The following is a 19609-nucleotide window of genomic DNA, read 5'->3' on the forward strand; positions in this document are numbered from 1 at the left end:
GGGAGGCGAGCTGTCGCTTTCACACAGAGGTGAGGCGCTGACGATTTGAATGCAGGGGGCCCGGTCATGGTGCCAGCCGGAGGGGGGCGGGTGGAGGCTGGGGAGTGCGCTGCCGTTGGCCTGAGAACAGGAGAGAGAGGCGACAGTGGTAGGGATTGGGGGGGGGGCAGTGGCGGCGACAAGGGGCCCCAGGGGCGGCCTTGCCCCAGGCCCAGATCAGTCTCTCGGCAGCTCTGCGGTAGGGCTGAGCTTCTTTGCTTCTCTGGCGGCATTGTGCAAGCATTTGCAAATATAGCAGGATGGTTTTGCTAAACTTAAAATACATACGTATTAGCAGAGTTCACCTGCCAGTTTTAAAACAATGCTTGGGTGGCCATTAAATGGAGACAGCATTTTTCTGGTCCTTCCTTTTAGCTTTAGTTTCTGTGCCAGTGGACTATATGGGAATATTTGACAGGATATCTATTAGATAGCCCAGATTGAAATACTGACCAATCCAGAATTAAACTTCATTTAAAATGGGAAAGAAATAACGATATCGGTTTAGTAGCATTTGTCATGTAACGAATATATGAAAAGCAATCATACTGTACTATATTTAATAAGGAAGTCTACACTGTAGCGATTGGGACTCTCTAATGTCGTACCTCCGCCGGGGCATTAGGGGGCCCTATCAAACACCACATACCTCTCATTTCTCGCCGTTCTACTCTTGCTTGCTACCATCGTCCGCATTTCACAAAGGCGGGGCTGTATAGCAGGTTGGGCAATATAAAACGGGGGGGAGTTACTGCAGGTGGTGACGGAGAAACCAAGGTATGGATGTCATCGTGAGTGACGAGTCCCTAGCCAGCGCCCCCTGTTGCCCACACGGTAGGAACCACCCATACACCTCTTACTGAAATCTGATTCTATAGGCATGTGTGGTATCAACGACAACTATCAAAGTGTACGTCTGCCGTTTTACCTGATCTCCTTGATTCGGCATTATACTTGGCTACCGCGCCCGTACACGCTACTGTGTTGCGTCATAATGCTTGACAGCAAGGAGGTTAGATTGAGAATAGGAGACAGCAAGAAGGTTTAATAAACAGGAGGAGTAGAAGTGATCCTATCTGTAGTCCATTGTAAATTAAGCAATGAAGCCAATTAGGCCGGTCTGACTTTCTCCTTCCCAGCGCAGCAGTCATCCCCGTTTACTCAAAACAACGCAAGCAAAGCTTTGAGCTGCTGCAGCCAAATTGTCGTTTTTTAATTGTTGGTTCATCTGTAACAAGTCTAAAGCTGTTTCAGTTTGATAGGCAGGGCCTTAAAAGGTGGAGGACTAAAGTTGTTTTGGTTTTTTTTTAAACTTATTGGACAGCTTTTTAATTTATTTGAAACCTTCCTATATGTAGACATAAATATCATGAAATAATTGAATATTACTAAAACAGCTTAAAAATTATTATAGCTGCTAGAAACAGTAATTTTAAACTCTGTATTTTGTGCTCATTTTTCAACACTAAAAACTAAATAAATACATTGTATACAATACAGACAGATGGCCAAATTTCAGTGAGGATATCCAGTTTCCTGATGGGCTCATCTTAAATGTTGTTGTAATCTGCCTTGGGAAGCCTGGTGTTATAAAAATGATGGAATATATTGAAATTAAATAGAAGTTGAATTAAACTCGCCTTTCATTGGGGCATGTGTAATCACATCTTCATCTGTTTTGTAGAACTTTACCTTTTAGATACACAAATGGATTATTCTATTGTTTGAGCATGTTTCAGGGACAAGTCAAAATAATAAAAATATTTTCTGTCAAACAAATCTCTCATTTGTGAAAACGTAACTAAATGGGCTATAAGCCCCTAATGCAGCCCATTGGTTTTCATATATTTTGTTCTTGTGATGGCTCATACTGTGCCAAAACTGGAAATACAGTGAGACAGAATAATAGAATTCAGTAACATCCAAAACTTTGTTTTAATCATCTTTATTAAAAGCAAAACATGTTGGTTGATAAGCTTCATACAAATAGATCAAGAAAAAAACAGTAAACCATTCAACATGGCACAATAAATACTTTTTCTTTTACCCCAAGAACCCTTCCCCTCCAATACTCCCCTCCCTCCCTATAAGCCCACCTGACTGTTTCCACCTGCCAAAATAACACAACAGATGTGCAGATCAGTAGAACTCAAAGTATTTCATAACAAGTAAAGCCATAAACAACACAGTTTATACCAAATTGTTTAACCACACTTTGTTTTTGCCTTCGGGTTTAATAAGCAATACCATGTGCATGTAAGGTCTAGATAAATGTAAACAATCTATGTTTAAGGCATATGCCCTAAATATGTAATACTTGGTAGCAGTAATTAAACAGTGATGGAATATTCACATAGCAGGCAGCCAACAGATTTATTTTCTAATCAACTTTGTATAAACTTGGAGACTAATAATACTTTGCTGCTTGCCATTTTGTATTTTGGCAGTGTATTGTTTGCATAATAAAATCGCACTTGCAAATATTTTTCTGACACGGCTTTAATTAACAAAAGCTACCATGAGAGGCAGACACAGTCATATAATTAACATTATAATTTTATTTGTATTTGGGTAATGACTGAGAAAAATGCTATTAAAAATTATATAACAAAGCATGAAGTTGATTTGGTTAACTTCTGCTGTATATCAGCCAGTAGTAAATAATAGTAATAAACAATATTAAGTGCATTTTTATAATATACTACTGCATTCTTCAAAATAGAAGGAGCAAGTTACCACAAACCATCTAGGCACAGGTTAAAAAAAAAAAAAGCAGCTTTCAAATGCTCCCAGGTTTCAACCTAATACATGTTAAATGTGGGATTTGATTGTCATAAATAAATAAATAGATAGAAACTCTGAATGTTAAGCACCTGATTCTCATAGCATGATGTCTGTTTTAGTGGCCCATTATCAGGAGAAAAAATTCTCTGCACAAATATAACACATGCTAGGGTGTCCCTGTAACCAGCCTCTCCAACTGATCACTGATTAAGATTTATAACAAATTTTCACTCTACCTATGAAAAGTTATCCCGTTTTTATGCTTCCTCTGTGTACATCCATGTGCTGCACAAGTTGGCATGTTTGAAAATATAAGTGAGATTAAATAAAAATGCAGCCAACAGTAAAGAACGACAACGTAGATGCAGCAGCTCATAGGTTTGCGTGCTTTGTTTTGAGTATACGGGGATGACAGCACTGCGGGTAAGGGAAAACTCAGACCAACCTAGTTGGTTTCAGCATTTTGACGTCACTTCATCTCCTGTCTATTAAACTTCCTTGGCAAGGAGGTTGGATGAAAACAGGAGACGTGTCATTCCTATTTTGTCCATTATATGGGCTGAAGCCAGTAAGCAGAGCTTGCTGGCAGTAGGTGGAGCTTTAGTTCACCCAAAACAAATAGGAAACGCTATTGAAATAAATAGCAAAAGATTATTAAAAAGGTCCATCTGTAAAAAGTCTAAAGCTGTACCAGTTGGATAGACAGTGCCTTAAAAGGTGGAGGACAAAAGATTTATTTTTTTTTTTTTTACTTATTTGACAGCTTCCCATATTTTGATATAAATATCATGCACTAAAAATTGAATATTACTAAAATAGCCTATAAAGTTATTTCCACACTGTTCTATACAGTACAGATGGTGAGATTTCAGTGAGGATATTCTGTTTCTTGATGGGTTTGTTTTAACTGTTGTAATCTTCCTTGGGAAGCATGGTGTTATAGGGACTATACTGAAATTAAATGGAAGTAAAATTAAACTCTCCTTTCATTGGGTCACATGGAATCACATCTGCATCTGTTTTGTAGAAGTTTACATTTTAAATACACAAATGGATTATTCTGTTTTCAGGCACTTTTCAGAGACAAGTGATTTTATAAGTCAAAATAAAAATAAATATTTTGTTTCATGCAGATCTCTTTTACTGAGGGGTAAAAGGGGCAATCGGAGAAGAGAAAGCAATAGCAAAGAGATTAAATGAATTCTTTGCTTCAGTCTTCACCGAGGAAGGTTTCGGAGAGATACCGGTGCCAGAAATGGTATTCAAAGCTGACAAGTCGGAGAAACTGAATGAAATCTCTGTAAACGTGGAGGATGTAACGGGGCAATTTGACAAATTGAAGAATAGCAAATCTCTTGGACCGGATGGTATTCATCCCAGAGTACTGATAGAATTGAAAAATGAACTTGCGGATCTATTGTTAGTAATATGTAATTTATCTTTAAAATCAAGTGTGGTACCAGAAGATTGGAGGGTGGTCAATGTAACACCAATTTTTAAAAGGTTCCAGAGGAGATCCTGGAAATTATAGACCAGTGAGCCTGACGTTGGTGCTGGGCAAAACGGTAGAGATTATTATAAAGAACAAAATTACAGAGCATATTCAGAAGCATGGATTAATGAGACGAAGCCAACATGGATTTAGTGAAATCTTGCCTCGCCAATCTATTATATTTCTTTGAAGAGTTGAACAAACGTGGATAAAGGCCCGGTTGATATTGTGTATCTGGATTTTCAAAAGGCGTTTGACAAAGTACCCCATGAAAGACTCTGGAGGAAATTGAAGAGTCGTGGGATAGGAGGTAGTGTCCTATTATGGATTAAAAACAGGTTAAAAGATAGAAAACAGAGAGTAGGGTTAAATGGTCAGTATTCTCAATGGAGAAGGATAGGTAGTGGGGTTCCGCAGGGGTCTGTGCTGGGACCGCTGCTTTTTAACATATTTATAAATGACCTAGAGATGGGAGTAACTAGTGAGGTAATTAAATTTGCTGACGACAGTTATTCAAAGTTGTTAAATCGCAAGAGGATTGTGAAAAATTACAAGAGGACCTTGGGAGACTGGGCGTCTAAATTGCAGATGACGTTTAATGTATTCAAGTGCAAAGTGATGCATGTGGGAAAGAGGAACCCGAATTATAGCTACGTAATGCAAGGTTCCACGTTAGGCGTCACTAACCATGAAAGGGATCTAGACATTGTTGTTGATGATGCGTTGAAACCTTCTGCTCAGTGTGCTGTGGTGGCTAAGAAAGCCAATAGAATGTTAGGCATTATTAGGAAAGGAATGGAAAACAAAAATGAGGATGTTATAATGCCTTTGTATCGGTCCATGGTGCGACCGCACCTAGAATATTGTGTTAAATTCTGGTTGCCGCATCTCAAAAAAGATATAGTGGAATTTGAAAAGGTACATGGAAGGGTGACGAAAATGATAAAGGGGATGGGACAATTTCCGTATGAGGAAAGGCTGAAGCGTCTAGGGCTTTTCTGCTTGGAGAAAAGAGAGCTGAGGGATGATATGATAAAGGTCTATAAAATAATGAGTGAAACGGGTAGACGTGAATCGTTTGTTTACTCTTTCCAACAATTCTAGGACTAGGGGGCATGCAATGAAGCTACAAAGTAGTACATTTTAAAATGAATCAGAGAAAATATTTCTTCACTTGATGTGTTATTAAACTCTGGAATTTGTTGCCAGAGAATGTGGTAAAGGCAGTTAGCTTAGTGTGGTTTAAAAAAGGTTTGGACGGCTTCCTAAAGGAAAAGTCCATAGACCATTATTAAAATGGACTTGGGGAAAATCTACTGCTTATATATCTGGGATAAGCAGCATAAAATGTATTGAGCTTTTTTGAGATCTTGCCAGGTATTTGTGACCTGGATTGGCCACTGTTGGAAACAGGATGCTGGGCTTGATGGACCATTGGTCTATCCCAGTGTGGCAATACCTATGTACTTATGTACTTATATACTAATTGGGCTATAAGCCCCTAATGCAATCCATTGGTTTTCTTATATTTTGTTCTTGTGATGACTAGTACTGTTCTAACACAAATGGATTATTCTGTTTTTAGGCATGTTTCAGGAACAAGTGGTTTTATAAGTCAAAATAAAAATAAATATTTTGTTTTATGCAGATCTCTTTTGTTTAACGATAACTAAATGGGCTATAAGTCCTTAATGCAGTTTATTTGTTTCCTTTTATTTTGTTCTTGTGATGATTTATACTGTACCAACACTGAAAACTCTTATCTCTTCGATATGGTTGATAATAAAAGGAGCTCATTGTGAACATTAGTCACCCTAAAAGGTTGTTTTCTGGCTGTTCATGAAAAATTGTGATATTGAATAAATAAGTGTATGTTTGTGTCCCTAGTCATGCATCCAAAGGTTATATAATCCTTTCAAGATAACCAATTGTTTAACTTATTAGTGGAACAGAACCACAGAGGCATGATATGGTCGAATTTTCAATTTGGTAATACTACGGCCCAGCTAAGGAACAGGTTATTTTAAGTTAGTCTTCACTGGACCAAAGTTGCTTTCATTATGCAATCACCATCCAGGTGGATAAGCAGTGTCTTAAAAGGTGGAGGATAAAGGATTTTTTTTTTACATTTATATCCCACATTATCCCAAGCAAAGTCAGGTTCAATGTGGCATTCATTTGAAAATACAGTGAGACAGAATAGTAGAAATTCAGTTATATCATGGGAGCAAGTACATGGATCTTTCTGAAATATTTAACAAAATTGAGATTTAAAATTCTGTCCTTTAATGATGCAGTATGTTCAGAAATCATAGCCATAAGTATAGACATAAGGGCAGAGCTACTTTCATGCAGAAGTCCAGAATCAGTCTAAATGTGCCAACATTGTCCAGTTCAGCACACTATTAACAGCCAAGTCCATAGAAAATTAATTATGTTCAATGGAAAATAAATCTGTTGGCTCAGGCTGCCTGCTATATGAATATTCCGTCACTGTTTAATTATTGCTACCCAGTATTACATATTAAGGGCATTTGCTTTCAACTTTGTTTTAATTCATTTATCTAGACCTTACATGCACATGGTATTGCTTTTTAAACCCAAAGATGAATCCTAATGGTCGTGGAACAATTAGGTATAAACCGTGTTGTTTCTGACTTTACTTGTTCTTGACTGCTTTGGGTCCTGCTGATCTGTACATCTGCTGTCTGGAATTTTGAGAGATGGAAATGAGAAATTAATTTTGGATGTACTCTGTAGAAGTTGTTCTTTACTTTTGCAATATGTGTATGTATTCCTGTTCTGGTGTATGCACGTAATAATATTTGAATAACTGTCTATACTTATGGACAGGGCCACCGAGAGGGGGATAGAGGGAGAAAATTCCCCAGGGCCTGGCATCCAATGGGGGCCCAACCGGCGCTAGCATTGCTGTCTTGTTTGTGTGTGCGGCAGTGCCACAGAGCAGAGTACTTCCTGCCGCGTCCAAACAGCTTATGTATTTATTTATTTATTGCATTTGTATCCCACATTTTCCCACCTATTTGCGGGCTCAGTGTGGTTTACAATACATTGTGAATGATGGAAATACAATTTGTTATAATACGATTATGGGTTACATTGTGAAGAGTTATGGGAAGACAAAGTCTAGGTCAAAATATCGTTTGGGGAATAGAACAATGGAATGTAACAATGGGGAAATGATAGGGCGATAGAACAATATCAAGAGAACATTAGGGTATAACAATTTTATCTGTGGGTAGAGTTTTAAGTGTGGTGAAAATACGGGGGAAGAGAATTCAGAAGAGAGTGTTTTGATGCATTTCTATTAGTTTGTATGGACTTCATGTGTTTTGATCCTTGCAATAAATTTTCTCAAAGCTTCTTTGGATGCAGCAGGAAGAAAGGAAGGACTGTGCTCTGTGGCACTGCTGTGGATAGGAACAGGAGAGCCATGCTAGCACCGGGCCCTAAGGACTTTTGCTGCACACAATGACAGGAGCAGGCCAGGTAAGCGGGGCGGACCTGGGGGAGGTTGTTTGCCCCAGGCCCGGATTTGTCTCTTGGCAGCCCTGCTTATGGATATGATTTCTGAACATGCGACATCATTAAAGAACAGACTTTCAAATGCTAATCTCAACTTTGTTAAATATTTCAGACATATCCATCTACTTGCTCCCGTGATATAACTACTACTACTACTACTATTTAGCATTTCTATAGCGCTACAAGGCGTACGCAGCGCTGCACAAACATAGTAGAAAGACAGTCCCTGCTCAAAGAGCTTACAATCTAATAGATAAAAAATAAATAAAGTAAGCAAATCAAATCAATTAATGTGAATGGGAAGGAAGAGAGGGTAGGTGGAGGCGTGTGGTTACAAGTGGTTACGAGTCAAAAGCAATGTTAAAGAGGTGGGCTTTCAGTCTAGATTTAAAGGTGGCCAAGGATGGGGCAAGACGTAGGGGCTCAGGAAGTTTATTCCAGGCATAGGGTGCAGCGAGACAGAAGGCGCGAAGTCTGGAGTTGGCAGTAGTGGAGAAGGGAACAGATAAGAAGGATTTATCCATGGAGCGGAGTGCACGGGAAGGGGTGTAGGGAAGGACGAGTGTGGAGAGATACTGGGGAGCAGCAGAGTGAGTACATTTATAGGTTAGTAGAAGAAGTTTGAACAGGATGCGAAAACGGATAGGGAGCCAGTGAAGGGTCTTGAGGAGAGGGGTAGTATGAGTAAAGCGACCCTGGATTCTAATATTCTGTCTCACTGTATTTTCAAATGTAAGCCACATTGAACCCAACTTTGCTTGGAATAATGTGTGATATAAATGTAAAAAAAAAAAAAATCCTTTATCCTCCACCTTTTATGTTTCAACAATTTTTATTGATGATTCAACATTGTAAACAAAATGGTGACTATGAATATTTAATAACTTGAAGAACACAATGTAATCGTACAGGTACAACATTAGCTTCCATCATCAACATTTTTATCCTTTTCACCCTCCCTCCCCTCCAACCCTAATCCTTGAACCCAATTGTATTACAGTTTTATTATGTGAATTAGGTTCGCTTTCGTGGTCAGGGCTCAGAAGGTTCTCCTGACTATCGAACTGGTCCACAGTCCCTTGTGGCTTTGGACAACTGCCAGGTATCAACTGTACAGATTCAGCAATCGGTCACTGTGCCGAGACGGGGCTATCCTCCACCTTTTAAAACACTGCCTATCCAGCTGGATCGTGATGGCACAATGAAAGCAAGTTTGATCCAGTGAAGACTAACTCAGACTATCCCTTAGCTGGGCCCTTTTATTACCATATTAAAAATGCGACCATACCATGCTTCTGTGTTTACATTCCACTAATAAGTTAGACGATTAACTGGCTTTCTTGAAAGGATTATATAAGCTTTGGATACACGACTAGGGATACAAACATACATTTATTTATGCAAGGAGTGGAGGAGTGGCCTAGTGGTTAGGGTGGTGGACTTTGGTCCTGAGGAACTGAGTTCGATTCCCACTTCAGGCACAGGCAGCTCCTTGTGACTCTGGGCAAGTCACTTAACCCTCCATTGCTCCAAGTACAAATAAGTACCTGTATACAATATGTAAGCCGCATTGAGCCTGCCATGAGTGGGAAAGCGCAGGGTACAAATGTAATAAAAAAATATCACAATTCCTCATGTACAGCCAGAAAACAACCTTTTAGGGAGGATAGTGTTCACAATGAGCTCCTTTTATTATCAACCAGATAGAAGAGATATGAGTTTTCAGTGTTGGCACAGTATAAATCATTACAAGAACAAAATATAAAGAAAACCAATGAACTGCATTAGGCGCTTATTGCCCATTTAGTTATCTTTAAACAAAAGAGATCTGCATGAAGCAAAATATTTATTTTTATTTTGACTTATAAAACCACTTGTCCCTGAAACATGGCTAAAAAAACAAAATAATCCGTTTGCAGTGGCGTACCAAGGGGGGGCGGTCCGCCCCGGGTGCACGCCACTGGGGGGGGGGGGGGGGGAGTGTCATGCGCCTGTCTGCTCCGCTCGTTCCGTGCTTCCTACCTTGACTCAGTCTCTGGACCGGCTTAGGTAGTTATCGTTGATATTAAGTGAATATCTAGTGTGACTGTTCTTTTGGGTGAATGCAGTCTATCCTATTGTATTAATGAAGTTCTGATTTTAGTGTATTAAATATGTTTTTATTGTATTGCACACTGTGAGCATATGTGGGTTAAAAACAAAGTTTGGACAAGTTCCTGGAGGAAAAGTCATGGTGGAAGCCAGTGCCTTGCCCTGGGACTGGTAGCATGGAATGGTGCTACTAATTGTATTTCTGCCAGGTATTTGTGACCTGGATTGGCTACTGTTGGAAGCAGGATACTGGGCTAGATGGACCATTGTTCTGACCCGGTATGGCTATTCTTATGTTCTTAAGTGTTATTGAATATGAGCAGATAGCCGCCCCACAGGTGATTTAAATGGGCAGGAGCTTCTCCTCCTACCTGATTAAATCATGTTGGATATTGACCCCCTAACCAGCAGACTGGTATTAAAAAGGATCCAATTTTATACACCACATAAAAGTTTAACACATGTAAAACTCAGATGTGTTAGCTTTTATGTGGTAAATAAAATTTGATCCTTCTCACTACCAATCTGCTGGTTGTTGCCTGTCTTGGATCTTGTAGATTGTTTGCCCATTTATTTTCTTGAATATTAACCCCTTACTGTTTTTGCAAGAGGTTTTGCAAGTGTTACAATTGACAAAAAAATTAATTAAAATTTATATAACAGTAGTTCACAAAATTTTAAAGTTCTGCACTTCACAAAGCATAATTGTGCAAGTGGCCAAGATATGTGCACAAGTCATCCATTTGCTTGAGTTTGGGTTGTATTGTATTTTCACGAATGCACTGATGTTTGCCTTTGTTTATTTCAGGCCCCACTCTTCTGTTTGTGAAGGTCAACCAAGGGCAAGAGCAAGGTAGAAGATTTTATGCCTGCTCTGCATGCAGAGACAGGAAGGACTGTAACTTTTTTCAGTGGGAAAATGAAAAGGTAAGAGTCATAAGATTTCAAGCATGCTTGTTTCTCATTTGGAATTCCTTTAAGTGACTCAATAATTATTTTTGCTTATTGGAATTCCTTTGAGTAACTCAATAATTCTTTTTGCTTACTACTACTACTACTACTACTTATCATTTCTATAGCGCTACTAGACGTACGCAGCGCTGTACACTTGAACATGAAGAGACAGTCCCTGCTTGACAGAGCTTACAATCTAATTAGGACAGTCAAACAGGACAAACAAGAGATAAGGGAATATTAAGGTGAGGATGATAAAATAAGGGCTCTGAACAAGTGAATAAGGGTTAGGAGTTAAAAGCAGCATCAAAAAGGTGGGCTTTTAGCTTAGATTTGAAGACGGCCAGAGATGCAGCTTGATGTACCGGCTCAGGAAGTCTATTCCAGGCATATGGTGCAGCAAGATAAAAGGAACGGAGTCTGGAGTTAGCTGTGGAGGAGAAGGGTGCAGATAAGAGAGATTTACCCAGAGAACAGAGTTCCTGGGGAGGAATGTAGGGAGAGATGAGAGTAGAGAGGTACTGAGGAGCTGCAGAATGAATGCACTTATAGGTCAATTAGAGGTGTTTGAACTGTATGCGGAAACGGATAGGAAGCCAGTGAAGTGACTTGAGGAGAGGACTAATATGAGCATAACGACCCTGGCGGAATATTAGTCGTGCAGCAGAATTTTGAACAGATTGAAGAGGAGAGAGATGGCTAAGTGGGAGACCTGTGAGAAGCAAGTTGCAATAGTCTAAGCGACAGGTGATAAGAGCGTGGATGAGGGTTCTGGTAGTGTGCTCAAAAAGGAAAGGGCGAATTTTGCTGATATTCTAGAGAAAGAAACGACAGGTTTTAGCAGTCTGTTGAATATGTGCAGAGAGGGAGGAGTCGAAGAAGACCTCAAGGTTACGAGCTGATGAGACAGGAAAGATGAGTGTTATCCACAGAAATAGAGAATGGGGGCGGAGGAGAGGTTGGTTTAGGGGGAAAGATAAGAAGCTCAGTCTTGGTCATGTTTAGTTTCAGATGGCGCTGAGACATCCAGGCAGCAATGTCAGACAGGCAGGCTGATACTTTGGGTTTCAGGTGAGATTTCTGGTGTGGAGAGGTAGATCTGGGAGTCATCAGCGTAAAGATGATACTGAAAACCATGGGATGAGATCAGAGTACCAAGGGAAGAAGTATAGATGGAGAAGAGAAGAGATCCCAGGACAGATCCCTGAGGTACACCAATTGACAGTGGGATAGAAGTAGAAGAGGATCCACTAGAGTATACACTAAAGGTACGCTGGGAGAGATAAGAAGAAAACCAGGAAAGAACAGAGCCCAGAAATCCAAGTGAGGACAGCGTATCAAGGAGCAGGCTGTGATCAACAGTGTCAAAAGCAGCAGATAGATCGAGAAGGATGAGGATAGAATAGAGACCTTTGGATCTGGCTAGGAACAGATCATTGGAGACTTTAGCAAGCATTGTGTCAGTTGAATGAAGGGGGCGAAAGCCAGATTGAAGTGGATCAAGAATAGCTTGAGATGAAAGAAAGTCAAGGCAACGGCGGTAAACAGCATGTTCAAGTATCTTGAATAGGAAAGGGAGGAGGGAGATGGGGCGATAGTTGGAAGGACAGGTAGGGTCCAATGAAGGTTTTTTAAGGAGTGGTCTGACTATGGCATGTTTGAAGGCATCAGGAACAGTCGCAGTGGACAGTGAAAGATTGAGAATATGACAGATAAACGGGATGACAGTAGGAGAGATAGTGTTAAGTAGATGGGTGGGAATAGGATCAGAGGAACAGGTAGTTTTGAGGAGGAAAGAAGATGTGTAGTTTCCTCTTCAGTGATTTCAGAAAAGGAAGAAAAGGAGGCAGGGGTTGGAGGGTTGAGAGAATGGACTAAGGGAGGGAGAGGTGGAGGTGACCTGGTTGAGAATTCAAGTTTAATCTTGTGAACCTTATCATGAAAGAACTCAGCCAGAGTCTGGGGGGAAAGTGAAGTGGGGGTTGGAGGTGAAGGCACTTTGAGGAGAGAGTTCAGTGTGGCAAAGAGACGACGAGGGTTTGAGCCAAGAGAATTAGTCAACTGGATGTAATAGTCCTGTTTGGTAAGTAAAAGAGCAGACTGGAAGGAGGTCAGCAAGAATTTGAATTGTATGAAGTCAGCATGGGATTTCAGCCAAAGGCGTTCGGCAGAGCGGGCACAGGAACATAGGTAGTGGATTCTAGATGTCAGCCAAGGTTGGGGTTTGGTACATTTTACAGAATGGGGAATGAGAGGAGCGAGAGTATCCAGAGCAGAGGAGAGAATAGTATTATAGGAAGAGACAGCCTCATTGACAGACTTGGATAACATATAGTGGTAGAGAAGAGATTTGAAACATTGGAGGACAGAGTAGAAGGGTCAATAGCCTGAAGATTCCTAAATGTAATGGTTAAGATTGGACGGGATTGGGGAGGGGGGTGTTTAAGTGTGAAAGTTATCAGATGATGATCAGAGAGGGGAAGAGTTGAGGCACAGAAACTGGAGAGTGAGCAGTTAGTGGCGAGGATAAGGTCAAGACAGTGGCTGTTCTGGTGAGTGGGGGCAGTGGAGCACAGTTGAAGATTGAAAGAGGATGTTAAAGCAAGAAACTGCGAAGCATAAGAGTCAGAGGGATCATTAGCATGAATGTTAAAATCCCCAAGAATAAGGAAAGGAGATGAAGGTTCAAGAAAGAAGGAAAGAATACAGCTGTATGATCTGCTGTAGTCTATTCTTTAGTGGTTTGCATATACCAATCAGGGTGCATGGGTGTTGTGCAGTGTGAGAATCCGTGGCAGGTGATATTTAATTTGTGAGTACCATTTTCAGTTAAGTAACTTCTTTTTTTTTTTTTCTGTACATGTACATTTTGCACCTATACATATATTTGTATTTTAAAATGTTTGTCCTTATCACAGGTGTCGGAAGTTAGACGTTTAGCACGGGAAGAATCTAACAGAAGCCGTCAACCTTCTCTGTCACACAAAAAGTATATGGAAAGGTGTGTTATGTCTTATTTCCATTGTTCAGAATATATTTTACACTCAGTCACTCACTCACTCACTCACTCACTCAGCATTGTATTTATTTGCTGATCCTTGACTGCATTTTCTGCCTTACACAGCAGCGCTTCCACTTCGGTACCTACTGACTTGCTCAGATCTCAAAGGTTATCAGTCCATCTAGTCTCATGTAAACCAGCACTGTAGGGTTTTGGAATGACCATTGTCTGGAAACATATCGCAATGCTTTGCATCAGCTTCCTTCTCAGTAGATCATTAAGGACCTTTTTTATCAAGCCACGCAGCATTACCGCACCGGGATAAGAGGTCCAAAATTTATATTGACCTAGGCATTGCATAGACACTGGTGTTGAGTGTGTTTTTGTGGAGTAGGGGAGGGAGCAGTATCTTATGTCCTCACCAGTACGCCAGTCTTCTAATCCTAGAGTTCCACTGAGGCTCCTTGTGATCTTACATAAGTTTCTTAAATCTCCGTTGCCTCTAGTACCAACTTAGATCTATAAGCCAGAGGAAGGCAATCTATAGCTCACAAGTCTAATCAAGCCCTTAGGACCCTTTTTTTCCAACCCACTTCTCATTACTTAAAATACCACTATTGATTTATTTACAGGCCTACCAGTGCTGTAGCATTGTGTGTATTCCTGCTGATTTCTGTAGTAAAAGCCTGATTTAATGCATGAGACAAGTCACAGGTGTTATAGAGGCGTGGCTGGCAATGACAGATGTCTTCCCCGGCACAACTGTCCCCCACCCCAATCAAACATCTTATATACTTCCTGATCTCCATCGTTTCTCAGGATTCACCTGGGGTTCCCTGGTAGTCTAGTGTCATGACATCGGAGTGGTCCTCTTCCTCTCCTGTCCCATCTGGCTCCAGGTGTCAGAATGGCACCAGTGGCCCCTGGCAGTATTCATATACAATTGCCCTTATATGGAAAGATGGCCCTCTAGTGATAGTAACACAAAACTATCACTAGGGGTCATCAGCACCATTTTAACACTCGGTCACATGAGATGGGACTGTTTCTTTCTATCCCACTAGACTACCAGGGAACGTCTGGCTGAGTCCTGGAGGAGAGGGATTGGAAGGGGATATTTGTGCTGGCAGGGGATACCTGTGCTGGGAAGGTGATTGAAAGGGGAGGATACTTAGGCCATTGAGAGGGATTGAGGGATCAGAAAGGGGGGATACTTGTGCTGGGGAGGATCAATAGGGAGGCACTTGTGTTTGGGGGCAACGGGAAGGAGGGATACGTGCTTGGAAGGGTTGGAAGGGAGGAATAATTGGGGATATTTGTGCTTGGGGGGACCAATCAGGAAAGGGGGGGGGGATACTGGTGCAGGGGATTGGGGGGTACTTGTGTTGAGGGGGGGATTGGAAAGGGGTGAACTGTCACAAAGGCAGCTTCATGTTTTTTTGACAGTTGGGGCAGCACTTGGGCAAAACGGGGTTACATTCACTAGCAGGTAGCATAGGTACACTCTTATTGTCTGCAGGTGCATGTACTGCAGTTGCCTAAATGGTGTCTGCCTTGGGCATAGGATTGAATGGGCCCCAGGTGGGAAAATTTGAGATGGGCCCTCCTATAACACCATTGCTTCCAAAGTAGTGGGAACCGAGGAGGGTGGGGGTAAAGCTGTTACAATTAATTTGGCTCTCCCTGTTTCTCACCTAACCCACCCCACTCCACCTTTTTCCTGTGAGACCGTCATTGGAATTCTTTTATGTTTCACTTAGTCTGATATTTGTCAACACTTGCTCATTTCTGATCTGAAGAAGCTAATCAAAAATGTATTAAGTTAGTCCAATAAGAGGTATCATCTTACTTTTTTTTTTCTCTGTTTTATGTTGTTATATTTCTATTTATTACCTTTAAAAGTGGACTAACATGTTTACCATACCACTTTAAATACTTTTTTTCTACCTTTGTGTCTGAGTTTTGCTTTGGTCCTAGTGTCTCTCTTCTTTTTCTCAACTCTCTCCAGAGTCTCTTGTCCTTTTAACATTTCTTCTCTGTGTCCATCATCCATCTTATATGACTTTATCCGTCCTGTCCAGCATCTCAGTTCTTGTGTCTTTGTCCCTGTTGCTATGCTCCCTCCAGAACCAGCATCTCTTTTGTGTCCTTGTCCCTCCTCATGTCCATCTTCTCTCCTCTCTTTTCCCCTCCTCCTGAGCCTCTTGATTCCCTGATCCCCCACTCCACTCATTCACCTACCTAGCCATCTACCTACCTACCTACTTTCCTTCCTTCTGTAGTCTGGTATCTCTCTCTCTCTCTTCCCCCTCTCCCAGTCCAGCATCTGCCCCCTCTCTTCACACTCCCATTTGCTCCAGATTTCTCTCTCTTTCCTCAGCATCCCACCCAGATCCAGCATCTCTCTCCTTCTCTTCTCATTCTCCTTTGATCCAGGCTGTCTTCCCTTTCCCCCACCACATGCCTGGATCTGGCATCTTCCCCCTCCCCACGCACCCGCGTGGTTTTTCTCTGTCCAATGGGCCCTTTCCTCTGCCGTGTTCTGCCCACAGAAAGTTATATCAGAGAAGCGGTGTGCGGCAGAGGAAAGGACCCACTGGACAGAGAGCAGCCTTCAGTGCTGCCTCTTCTACGACCTGCCAGCATTTGGGGGGGGCAGGGGGAATGGAGGTAGGCATGGGGGGGGGGAGACGCTGGACCCGAACATGGGGGTGGGGGAAAAGGGGGCTCCAATTTCTGATAGCTCTGGCTATTTTGCCAGGCTCAGTGGTAGCTACACCTCTGTACATGAAATTTAAAATCCAAATCAAGTCTACATTCAAGAAAAGTGTTAGTTATTTTTTGTTTGTAATTTTTGAACTGCTGAATACAACAGCAATGTGGTTTCTGCTTTCAGGAATTGCATTAATTGTTTCAGATCATTTAGTAAATTTGTTTTTGCTGGTTTCTTTCAAGATTTCGGGATGTCCTTTTGTTACCGTTGGCACAGAGGAAGTTTTGCCAGGACTGTCAACAGCTTCTGCTGCGGGAGGAGTGGGGTGAGCACATGGGTCACCAGGTGGCAGGCGATGTCTCTGTCACGCAGTTGCAGCAACCCAGTCAGCTGCTGTACCCTCTGGAGAACAAAAAAAGCAATGCGCAGTACTTGTTTGCTAAGCGCAGCTGCCATTTTCTGCTGGAGGTTATTCTTGCACTGGGATTCAGGAGAGTGCTCTCGGTGGGCACCCCAAGGTATGGTAACAGCTGGCCAGACTTTGTGTTGTCACAAACTAGATTTATTATCCAGAGTAACAATGAATTTACCATAAAGATACATACTGTAAGTGTAGATCCATGTACTTAAAAAAAAAAAACCAAACACCCCAAAAAAATCTACACATGCATATGTTTGTGCTTTTGTGTTTTTTTTTTTTTTTTTTTTGCCTATTAAAAATATAATTGCAAGGGTTGTTTTCCCCCCTATATACTGTTTATTTATCTTCCAAGAGTATTTTGCCCTAGCTGACTTTTAGAACCCTTAAAGCAAGAATACTAGCAAAAATGTTAATGCAGTTAAAGCAAAATCATTAAGATCCTTCCCCTTTTTATTTTGACTGACTTAATTGCTCTGCAGGGTCAGAGGGCTTTTCTTTGTCTCAGAAGTTTTCTCCTGACCCTTTGGGCTTCCAGCTCATTCAGGACCTAATTTAACTGGGATAAGATTCCAGGAGCTTTTATTCAGAGTATTTTATTTTCCTCGTGATCCAGCAGAGCTACCATAGTGACAGTCCTCCACTGAGAGAGACAGGCTGTGGCTTCCTTCTGAAGGTTGCTTTACAAGTAGAAACCCTTGGTTAATTTTTTTATGTTTTTTTTTTCAAATGCTCTTCAGTCTCATCAAAGTCATACTCTTAATAAATATATTAGTAAATACTACAGTGCTCAGTTGTGCATATTAACAATCACTCCGCTTGATTGACTATAATATGTAATCACTCATACATCAGATCTTCCCAGAGCACATGACCATTTGAGTGGTTGAGGAGAGACTTGAAGTGGGAATGACTCTTTTATGAGTACACAAGTGCACTTTCACATTTAATTTTCACTCCAGCATATGGATTGCAACATGCTGTCACGAGCAGTGCCCCAGGATACCGTCTCCAGATAAGTACTTTGAAAATCAATAATTGATTGCCATATTTGCGATACAAAAAATGTTTTTTCTCTGATCTTGGAGGCAGGTAGGGACACAGTGCAATGATGTATGAGTGATTACATATTATAGTCAATCAAGCGGAGTGATTGTTAATATGCACAACTGAGCACTGTAGTATTTACTAATATATTTATTAAGAGTATGAGTTTGATGAGACTGAAGAGCATTTGAAAAAAAAACATAAAAAAATTAACCAAGGGTTTCTACTTGTAAAGCAAATTTTTGACTTGTGAAACCAGGAGAGTACTAGTTACCCCAGATATTTTGCATTGTTCCTTCTGAAGGTGTCAGAAGAATGCTTTTGAAACCAGTTGGTAAGAGTTGCTGTTGAGTGGTGCCTCACTTGAGAACCCCTTGCTGCAGCTGGCCCAAATCAAACCCAGATATCCTGCCTGTCAGCATCCATTGTTACTACTGAGTCATCAGTATTTAACCACTAGCACCTTTCTGAGTGTCAGTAAATCTTGACTGCTGTCAAATCCCCCTGAACACCCACTAAAAGGTGCAAGTGTGTTATGCCTAAAAATTATAAAATTACGTTTTAAATAAATTAAATCCCAAATTAAGGGCCCTGTTTACAAAAGCTCGCTAGTGTTTTTTTAGCGAACGCTAACCATGTAGATGCCCATAATATTCTTATAGGCGCCTACACTGTTAGCTTGCGCTAATGTTTAGCCCGCGCTAAAAACACTAGCATGCCTTTGTAAACAGGGCTCTAAGTGCAAAAGATGAGGTAAGAAATAGACACATTGGTATTTTTGAAAGTTGTGATTTGCTGGTTCTGTGCACAGTTGGGATCACCTTATCCTCCTCTCACGAGTCTATGTAGTATATTTGTATGTAGGAATGTGTAAACATAAATCCAGAAAGAATCTAATATAATAAAACGCACCCTCAACGTTCTGAGGACAACGTTCTGAAGTCACTCAGACTCCCAGAACGGTTCGTAAGTTCGTGGTGGTGAAGCCACTGAACGACTTGCTGCCCCGCCCTCGCGTCAAACGTCATGACGTCGAGGGCGGAAAACCAACAGAAAAATGAAAGAAGGGACCGCATCAAGGAAGGGGGAGGAGTAGGGAAACACGCGGAGCGTGTTTCCCTACTCCTCCCCCTGCCAAGGAAACGCTGGCTACCAACCTAGAAAACCACCCAAAAGCTACATAGATAAAATGGAGCCCCGCCAGAGAATGACCGAGGTCCAACGCCCCCCGCCCAAAACAACCAACAAACCTCAACAGAAGAAAAGAAATCCCACAAAAAACAGGAGGTGCAACACCCCCCCCCCCCCCAAGCCACCCACCGTCGTGTACCTTTGCTGGCGGGGGACACGAAACCCCGCCAGCATAAGTCCTGTCTTCAGACTCCGGCGTGATGTTCAGCATTACTAGCCTCTGCAGGCAGGGCTTCTGTGCGTCTGACGTCATGCAAGTACAGGACGTCAGACGCACATAACCCCGCCCAGCAGAGGCTAGCAATGCTGAAGATCACGCCGGAGTCTGAAGAC

General features: G+C 41.5%; 1 protein-coding gene across 1 annotated transcript in view; it reads left to right on the forward strand.

The window, feature by feature from the left end:
* The first annotated feature begins 750 nt into the window (after positions 1–750).
* The window catches only part of ZCCHC4 (zinc finger CCHC-type containing 4), a 78640-nt gene continuing 59781 nt past the window's right edge, over positions 751–19609 (forward strand). The window contains exons 1-4 of the mRNA XM_030191249.1: positions 751–873; positions 10761–10879; positions 13825–13907; positions 16863–17138. Of these exons, the coding sequence (XP_030047109.1) occupies positions 819–873; positions 10761–10879; positions 13825–13907; positions 16863–17138 (533 nt within the window). The 5' untranslated portion in view covers positions 751–818. The remainder of the gene's footprint in view (positions 874–10760; positions 10880–13824; positions 13908–16862; positions 17139–19609) is intronic.

This window comes from Microcaecilia unicolor, chromosome 2, assembly GCF_901765095.1.
Source record: "Microcaecilia unicolor chromosome 2, aMicUni1.1, whole genome shotgun sequence".
NCBI lineage: Eukaryota > Metazoa > Chordata > Amphibia > Gymnophiona > Siphonopidae > Microcaecilia > Microcaecilia unicolor.